The sequence below is a fragment of the Maniola jurtina genome, chromosome 5 (genome assembly GCF_905333055.1).
Source record: "Maniola jurtina chromosome 5, ilManJurt1.1, whole genome shotgun sequence".
In the NCBI taxonomy this organism is placed as follows: Eukaryota; Metazoa; Arthropoda; class Insecta; order Lepidoptera; family Nymphalidae; genus Maniola; species Maniola jurtina.
The window spans coordinates 3,267,984-3,277,568 of NC_060033.1; the positions used below are offsets into that span (position 1 = coordinate 3,267,984).

The 9,585-nt window shown below is 44.3% G+C and overlaps 1 protein-coding gene across 2 annotated transcripts; it reads right to left on the reverse strand.

Annotated features, from left to right (window-relative positions):
* Positions 1-4,522: 4,522 nt before the first annotated feature.
* Positions 4,523-7,731, reverse strand: LOC123865712 (mucin-19-like). Of its 2 annotated transcripts, none has more exons than XM_045906927.1 (2): positions 5,083-7,731; positions 4,523-4,598 (listed from the first exon to the last, which is right to left on the reverse strand). In XM_045906927.1, the coding sequence occupies exon 1, from the start codon at positions 7,378-7,380 to the stop codon at positions 5,551-5,553; it is 1,830 nt and encodes a 609-aa protein (XP_045762883.1). In that variant the 5' UTR covers positions 7,381-7,731; the 3' UTR covers positions 4,523-4,598; positions 5,083-5,550. The 2 variants fall into 2 exon arrangements, with proteins under 2 accessions (XP_045762883.1, XP_045762882.1); XM_045906926.1 differs by lacking the exon at positions 4,523-4,598 and having other exon boundaries at positions 4,702-5,309; positions 5,407-7,731.
* Positions 7,732-9,585: the final 1,854 nt, after the last annotated feature.

Sequence of the window (9,585 nt, forward strand, 5' to 3'; positions counted from 1 at the left end):
GATCAGAAATCTAACAAAATCTTCTAAACCATTATTTTTTCTTATTCCAAAGACAGAAATAAATTACGTTTATTCTGCAAAATCAAAGAGTTTCCACGGGATTTAAGAAATCTAAATCCACGTGTACGAAGTCGCGGACATCGTCTAGTTCCCAATAAACTTCCTAAGGTATGTCATATTCTCATGAGTCAGAACTTATACCAATTATTACTTCCCGACCGATATCGTATTGCAATCATAACTTTCTTGGACAGTTGTTTGGCGTGGTGTTGTGGTAAACTTTGGTTGACTGCTATAACAATTGTTAGTAGGAACTAGTTCTTACTTAATGATATCAATTTCGGTGCATAGAAACTAAAACTAAATTGATCGTCGTGATAGATAGAGATACAAAGTATACAAAAGTGCATCTCTATTTTACCTTGGTATGATATCTCTTCCATTTTTTTTCTAAGGCCGCGTTCAAGGCGCTTATTTTGAATACGTTTTCATTCGAAATTTGGTCATTCGCACACGGACCTACGAAAAACCTTCTGCTTGCGAACTACTATGGCAGCGTTCACATTGGATTCAAGTTAGACGTCGCACGGATAGTCCAAATAAAGCAACGTTCAAAGTGGATCCAAACTTGTTCGGATATTTATCTTCCGTCTTACCTTTGAAACTACTTTTTTAGGAAAACCAAACTTTATTACATTGGTTAAAACCAGCTGGAAACTTAAATGTGTGGTGAACAAAGTGATTCAACGTATCATTTACGAAACCGTCCTCGCAGACCACAGTCTTCAAATCAAAAGAAAATTATCTTAAATACACATTACATATACAGTATAGCATCGCTACGACTGGAAGACTACCTTTCTGATACAGAAAAACGCAACCATTGTGTATACTCAGTTCATACGACCAGAGTCGTACGATTTAATTCGTATCTAAAGTGAACTCGGTCTAAAACAGTTGTTCCCACAGGAAATTCCACAGGGATTGTGAACACAACAGCAGTAACGAACCTAATTTTAGACCTGTTAATAAACATGCATTTGTGAATCTGTCGATAGAACTATGTAGGTCTGCCGACCTCTGACCTATTAGCTTAGTTTAGGCTTTGTGTAAAACCTAATCGCACTAATGACTCCTATTACTAAAGATGATTACAGATTATGTTTTGGCTGTACAAAAACATTATAATGTGATGGTTTTTAACCCCCGACCAAAAAGAGGGGTGTTATAAGTTTTACGTGTGTATCTGTGTATCTGTCTGTGGCATCGTAGCTCCTAAACTAATGAACCGATTTTAATTTAGTTTTTTTGTTTGAAAGGTGGCTTGATCGAGAGTGTTCTTAGCTATAATTCAAGAAAATCGGTTCAGCCGTCTGAAAGTTATTAGCTCTTTTCTAGTTACTGTAACCTTTAGTTGTCGGGGATTTTATAAAGTTTTTATTTACACTTTTTGAAATACTTATTTTAGAGTAGTTTTTGCCCCAATTTTTTACCATACCCTATTTATGTGTCCACGCATAACAATGCAGTGCTAAAAAGTTTCTTTAACAGTACTAACAACAATGGGCAAAAATATCCTCATTGCAGATTTTCCTCGACTGTCAGTTTCTAAATCCAGTGTTAAGCTGTACCTACATTGATATGACAGTCAATTTATCCTTTTTTCTTAAGTACCTACTAGCTTTTGCCCACGACGTTGTCCGCGTATTATAATTTAGGCTATGGCCCTCAAGGATGCTTCAGGATGCGCTTGTCAAACTTAATGACAAAATTGTGTGGAAATAACCGCCTCTGCTTTCAACTGCCTACAAAATGATGTAGTGACATTGTTAGGTACATTATAATACATCTTCTTCTTCTTCTTCTCTCTGGGCTGGTTTCCGCACTTAAACGTTTCCGTCTGTTGTGCGTGTGTTGCCCCTCCCCGCCGAAGTCTTCACTCCAGCCATCCAAGCTCGCTCCAGAAGCCAAGTAGACCGCCCAGGTTGCCGAGGACTTCATGGAGTGAGGTTGGGGAACCCAAATGGCGTTCTCGTTGTTCTGCCACGACCATGCACTCCAGGAGCACGTGCGTCGGCGTTTCGTCGACCTCCATGCAGGCCCTGCACAGAGGACTGTCGGTAACACCTATAACGAAAAGGTGTTTGTTTAGTGGGCTGTGCCCTGTTATGAGTCCCACCACCTTCCTAAGTTTACCTTTGTCCAGGCGGAGTAGTTTGTTAGTTTGTCGTTGATCTATATTAGGGAAAGCCTCTTTGGCTTGCCTGCAGTCAGTTGCGCTTGCCCATAATCGGGAATGCTCTTTAAGTGTTAGTTCATGCAACCAAGTTTTATACTCACTGAAGGGTATGGGTACAATGGGCTGTGGCCCTGTCACCTTCAGCGTCGTGGCCTTGCGTGCTAATGCGTCCGCTGCCTCGTTTCCCTGGTCCCCATCATGTCCTTTGACCCACCGTATGGTGATGTCATTCGACATGGCGAGTGTTTCCAGAGCCTTATGGCAGTCTTGTATGAGTTCGGAGGTTGTCGAGAATTTAGCCAAAGCTTTGAGAACAGCTTGGCTATCTGAGTTAATGTTAATCTTAAAGTTTTTTACCTGTCGATTTGCCATTGCTATGGCTGCGGTTGTAATGCCTACACACTCTGCTTGGAAGACAGAGTTGTCCTTACCGAGTGCGTGACTTATTTTCATGTTTAGTTCTTGGCAGTAGGCTCCTGCTCCTGTGCCGGTTTTTGTTTTGGATCCATCGGTGTACACTTCTATTGCATCTCGTGTTGCCTTCGGATCTATGTTTATCTCTGGATATATTTTGTATTGTTTGTCCAGTATGTGTTGTTTCCTGGTTCTGTCGCATTTCCACTCCAGGCGTGGTTCTTTGGTTATGCTTTGCACTAGAATTTTAGTGTGCCTTGTGTTCTGTTCTTTCCATAGACCTGAGGTTTTCAGTCTCAAGGCTGCGAGCGTTGCTTCTTCTTTGATTTGTAAGTGTAGGGGCGGGATCCCCAGTATGATTTCAAGTGCTGTTGTTGGTGTGGTACTCATGCAGCCTGTAATGGCGAGGCATGCTTGTCGTTGAAATTTCTGTAGTTCTTGCTGGGCGGTCGTAAGAAGAGTTCTCGGCCACCATATCAAAGCGGCGTATGTTAATGAGCTTCTTACTACCGCTAGGTATAACCACTTTATTATCTTTGGTTTAAGCCCCCATTTTTTCCCCAGCATGCGTTTACATTGGTTTAGTATCGTAAGCGATTTATTAATTTTATCTTCTGTATGCCTTTTCCAGCTGAGCTTGCTGTCCAGAGTCACACCAAGGTACTTGACCTCAGTGGACAGTTTGAGGCTTGTGTTGAACAGAGTTGGTGGTTTGTTTAGCTCTATTTTCCTTTTGTTACTAAACAGAATCATCTCTGTTTTCTTTGGATTTACGGTAAGTTCATTTTCATTGCACCATCTTTCGATTAAGCGCAATGCCCGTTGCATGACTTCATATAGTGTGTTCTCTAGTTTGCCACTGATTAAGATGGTGAGATCATCAGCATAACCAATGGTGTAAAATCCGCTTGTGTTTAGTTTGTTTATCAAGTCGTCAACTACAAGGTTCCACAAGATTGGTGATAGAACACCTCCTTGAGGGCAGCCTCTCGCTACTATGCCTTTTGTGACTCCGTTGATATCTAGTTGTATGATTCTTAGTTCTAATAAAGCTCTTATCCAGCTGCGTATAGTTCTTGGCGCCCCGTATCGTCCCAAGGCCCTGTCTATGCTATCAAAGGTTGTCTTGTCGAAAGCTCCTTCGATATCGATGAAGACACCCAGTGTTGATAGTTTGTTTTCTAGGTCATGTTCAATTTTGCCAACAACAGAATGCAAAGCGGTTTCCGTTGATTTGCCAGTGCTGTAAGCATGTTGGTGTGAGTGTAGGGGTACATGTCTTAAGGTTCCATCCCTGAGATACCGATCAACTAGTCTCTCGAGTGTTTTCAGTAAAAATGATGTAAGGCTGATAGGCCTGAAGGACTTTGGTAGAGTGTAGTCACTCTTTCCAGGTTTTGGTAGAAAGACCACCTTTACTTCTCTCCAGGCTGTTGGGATATACTTGTATGCTATACAGGCCTTATATATTATTTCCAGCCATGGTGTCAGTTGAAGTTTTCCCCATTGTAAAAGTGCAGGGAAAATGTTGTCGGTCCCCCCTGATTTAAAAGGGTGAAAGTTGTCGATAGCCCAGCTGATTCTATCTCGTGTGACTGTGTTGTTAGCAAGATCCCAATCCTCATCTGTGGGATGGTTTCCTAGGTTGTGTTCCCAGTCTGCTGAGTCTACTATTCTACAGCCAGGGAAATGCGTTTCAATGAGCGTTTCGCTTATTTCTTTGTCATCCTTAGTGTACGTTCCGTCAGCTTTCCTCAGCGAGCCGAGTGTGCGGGTGTTGTCGTCTGCTAGAATCTTACGTATACGGGCTGCGGTATCGTTCGACTCTATGCTTGTACAAAACTTTTGCCACGAGGTTTTGTCTTTTTCTCTGACGCGTTTGTTGTATTTGTATTGGGCTTCCTTGTAGTTGTCCCAATCTTGTTCTTGTCTGGTGTTTTTTGCTCTGTTGAAAAGTTGTCTGAGGTTTTTCCTCATTCTTTCCAGATCTGGGCCCCACCAGCTGTTTTTTGACTGTCGATTTGTGTTGATTTTCTTCAGAGGACAAGCTTGTTCATAACTTGTCTTGATGCACTCCGTTAGTTTGTTTACGTTTTGTTCGATGTTGCCGATATCATCGATGTCGTTAGGTTTGTTTGTACCTATCTGATGCGTTAGCAAGGTTTTGTATTTTAGTCTGTTGGTTTTCCTTGGATTTCTCCTTGGTGCGTGTTGGGTTATCATCAGATCTAGCTCATAGCATATCCGCCTGTGGTCGGAGAGCGAGGGCTCGTCGCTGACATGCCAGTTCTTTACTTGGTCTGCAGCTCTGGTTGACGCTAAGGTTAGATCGATTATGGTTTGGTACCTACTCGACACGAAAGTCGGTTCAGTGCCCTTGTTAGTAATTGTTAGGTTGGTTGTTAGTAGAAAGTCCATGAGATTCTCACCTCTTTTGTTGTTGGCTGTGCATCCCCACAGGATGTGATGTGCGTTGCTATCGACAGAGATAATTAAATCTATGTCGTTGTCCTCACAATGTGTTGTGAGGTCCACCAGTTCTTTTGTTGGTATTCGGTCTTCTATGGGCATGTAGAGTGAGACTAGGACCACTGGTCTTGGTGGTAGTCCCACGCCCTGTTGTATTCCATTTTTTATTATGACTGCTGTCAGATCTCTGGAACAGTGTTGTGTTAGTAGTGACGCTGTAATGCAGCGCGGAATGTAAATGCATGTTCTTGGTGCTTCGTCATTGCAATGTGAAAAAATCTTACCATTGCAGCTTCCGAAACCGCATATGGTTTTACCCCTGACCCACGGCTCCTGGATCAGTGCGATGGTCTCGGGTTCAACCTCCAGCTGCCTTCGTAGCGTAGCCGTGGCGAGATGTTTGTGCTGGAGGTTGGTCTGGATTATCTTTATTTTGTCGCCCTCTGCGCCGGTGATTTTTCGGCGGGGGCTGTTGCGTCTGGAGCGTTGTGTGTCACCTTTTTCTCCCGTGGTTTGGTGTTGGTCCGGGAGTCCGCCAGCACTTCCTCGATATTGTCGAGGACAGCGCTCACGGAAGGCTCAGGTGTCACTGGGAGCTGGCCGGTTGGTCCATCCACATCCATGGCCCGATCCGCATCAGGCTCCTCTCGAGTTTCAGGCGCTGAGTCATGCCCGGGTGGTACATCACTTAGTCCTTCACTCGTGAAGAACTTGATGTAGATGGAGCCCGTGGAATAGGCGACCTTCCTGCCGCGCGCCAGAATCGTTGGCAGCTCCTCATTGGGGATTCCTAATATTAGGAACACACCAGGAGGGCTGCTAGTTGTTTTTCGGTAGCTGAACAGGGTCCACCGTGACACTCCATACCAAGGATTTTGGTGAGATAGGACCTGGTGTAGCTGGCCTATCTCCCCGTCGTAGTCAGGGACATAAAGTCCCGACCTAACCCTGACTGGGATCTCGGTCTGTTTTATCACAGTGAGCCCCGTTCCGCTCCTGGGTGATGTTAGTTTTGGCACCACGTTTATGAGCCAGTTGCAGGCTTGGTCATCGTGGCACCACATTTTTAATACACCCTCGCTGAGGAAGGCCTTACCCTCAAACGCCGGGGCGTATCGGGTTTGGCCTGGTGCCAGAGGCTCGATACAGGCCGCGAAAATCGCCTTCTGTATCTGGGCCTGGATGGCATTCGCCTCATCTTGGGTAAGGTCGACTCTGGGAGTGGTGGTTACAGCGACGCTCAGATGCGATTGGGCTGCTGTGGCATAGGAGCCCTTCGCATCTCGGGTGTGTCTGTCGTCAGTCCGTGCGCGTTTGTGTTCCCCCCTGGGTGAGATCGTGTCGTCAAGTCTGTCTCTTTTCTTGTTCGTCTGACTCGATGACGTCCCGGGGTCCTGTCTGTCTTTTGTCTGTCCCCTGTTCCGCTTCCTAAAGCGCGGGCGTGCCCTCGCTTTAGGTGGGTTCAAGGTCTTTGGTGCGTCTGTTTTATCTGTTGGTTTGTTGGATGTTGTTTTTGTTGTTGTTGTAGTTGGGGGTCGAGCGGTGTTGGAACCGCCAGGGCCCGTTGCGCCCCGCGCCTGGATTGGGTTCCCGTCGGGGTCAGTGTGACCACCATCGTTCCCCCTGTCCTCGACTGCGGTTTGCCCAGCCCCGACAGTGGTGGTGCTCGACTTCCCCGAGGCATTAGGGTTGCGATCGGGGGCCGATACCTGCCCGCTCGCCTGTTCGCCTGCGGAACAGCCAGGGGTTGCGCCAGTGTCCGCAAAAGGCCGGCCGCCACTTAGTGGGGGTCGTCCCTCGCTTCCACTTTTGCTTCCTCCGGCCAAGTTGCTGGCGTCCGCGCTTGGGCAGTCGGGTTCCTTTCGCTTCCCGCCTCCGTTTTCCCTACCGTCCGTTGGTCGGGTTTTCAATTTGTCCGTCTGTTCGTCTGCCTGTGTGTTCGTTTGTTTCCGTGTCCGTCTGTCTGTCCTGTTCCCCTTGTTTTTCCGTTTTTGCTTGGGGGCCACAAGCGTCCATGTGCTTGCGCTGGCAGGCACAGGGATCGCTGCGGCTAGGGAGGACATGTCCATGTTACTAGCCGAGGTCGTTGTTTCCATCATTGTCGAACCGATGGTTTGCGGGTCTTTGCCCCCTCCTGATACGGTGGGGCAGCCTGGGCCCTGGGCGCCGTCGGTAGACGTCGCCTGGGTGCCAGGGTGGGATTTGGGCACTGAGCCGCTACCCACCAGGAGACCGAAATTAGTTTTAAGATCCGCCATTTGTTTTCTAATATTTGTGTGTTATCTGAGTAGTGTTTGTGTGTGTCTCTGTGTGTAAGTGAGTGTGGAGTGTGCGGGAGTTTAGGATTAATTGAGGGACCTTTTATGATAGGACATTTGGTTTAGGAGTAGGATGGGGGAACACGGGAAAGGGTTTCTTGGACACTGCTCGGTGTTGGGAGTGGTACCGTAGCAGTCCTTCTTGTCCAGGGTCCTGGGGACGCCGGCGATCCGCAACCCCGCCGACCCGCCCGGTTGCATGAAGGGTGCCTCGTATAGCCGAACCAGCGAATGTCTAGGAGCCGCCTGGTAAAGGCTACAACCCAGATCATTCGCTAGTTCAGCCACGCCGGGTAAATAATATAATATAATATAATACATAATACATATTGTAAGTTTTTATGATTTGAAAAGAGCAACTGTTTATTGCCGACTTTTCTTTATAGAATCTTCTTTCCGAACCAGTGGTAGACTTCTAGGAAAGTGGCACAAGTTGGCCTACGTAAAATAAATACATTTAAGTGCATTTAATTTCATTTGACTACGGAACTCTAGAAAAATGATATCCTAAGCTACTTCAAACCTGCAGGAAACTTCGCAAGTGGCTGTCGGCCAGTTGTTTGGCAAGTTTTTAAGACTGTTGGTCGAATGCCAGACCCCTTCGGGAACCATAACTTGTGGTATTACCTACTGTATCGGGGCTGACTTCTACAAATGGATACGTAGTGCCTTGCGAAAGTTTCTAGACGCCCTGATAGGTTTTATCTTGAAGTTGAATAAATTGAAAGAGTTTTTCTATCGTACCTGTCGTCTAAGTAAGTTAGCTTAAATTTAATAGGGCATAGGAATCTTTAAGATAAATAACCTTAACGTCTTAAATAAGACGTGGGCGTGTTTGGAACCCTTGTAGCTTTAGTTTTAAGTTTAAGTAATTAATTTTTTATCACCACTAGCATCTTACAATTATTTTACTTACCAAATCTAACCATCAAAAGGATTAGGTAAATTTTGCTATTTTGAATAAATGATTTGAGTTTGAGTTTAAATAATTAAGATAACACTATACTATAGATATTATATTCTATACTGCCACATGATTTGAAAAAGTTAAGAGGGGTCTCTCCGTCACTCGCTTCATACAAACGTAGTTCCAATTTCATTTGAATATTAAGCAACCAAAGTCCATGAAACTTTGCAGCCATATTCTAGAAACTAATATCTATGTCTGTGGTTTTTCAGATTTCTTTTAAAATATTCAATTTCAAAGTTACGCGGTCTTAAAAATTTTCATACAAATCTTAGCCACTATCATCGGATTCTTTACCTGAAGCCAACTGTACGGGCGTACGAGAAATAATAAGGAAAAGCCAACTATCCCGAAATTCCAAAACGTAATACAGGAATGTTACAAAATCCTGTGTAGCATCCTAAAGAATGCGAAGCACGTAACATGGTTTGGCGCGCTTAAGTATCTGCCTGGACTGCGATATAAATTCCTGAACCAGATTTTTTGGGTAGACTTTTTTACATTTGCAACTTCGTGCCCGTAGAGTTGATGTACAACAAGACAAATATTAAAAAAAAATCGACCACTCTTAAAAATTATGGATGACTGTTTCATATTTTTATTGTTTTACGAATAAGCACTTTCGAAATCTATACCGTAATAATCAACCAATTTCTTAGGTTTCCGTACCTCCAAAGGAAAAACGAAACCCGTATAGAATCACTTTGTTGTCTGTCTGTATGTCCGTCGTGTCTGTCAAGAAACCTATAGGGTACTTCCCGTTGACCTCGAATCATGAAATTTGGCAGGTAGGTAGGTCTTATAGTACAAATACAGGAATAAATCTGAAAAACGCGAATTTGTGGTTACATCATATAAAAAAATGTGTTTCAATTTTCATAGTAAAATACCTATACCAAGTGGGGTATCATATGAAAGGGCTTTACTTGTACATTCTAAAACATATTTTTATTTATTATTATGTATAATAGTTTTTATTTCTCGTGCAAAATGTTGGAAAAATAGCCGAGTACGGAACTCTTAGTGCGCGAGTCTGACTCGCACTTAGCCGGTTTTTTCTTATCGTATCTCTGATTGTTCATCGTCATATCCCAATCATAGCCACTTTATTAAATTTCCCATAACAAATATATGACATGCCTACGATACTTGGAATTCTATAGGTGGTAGATAAAGCA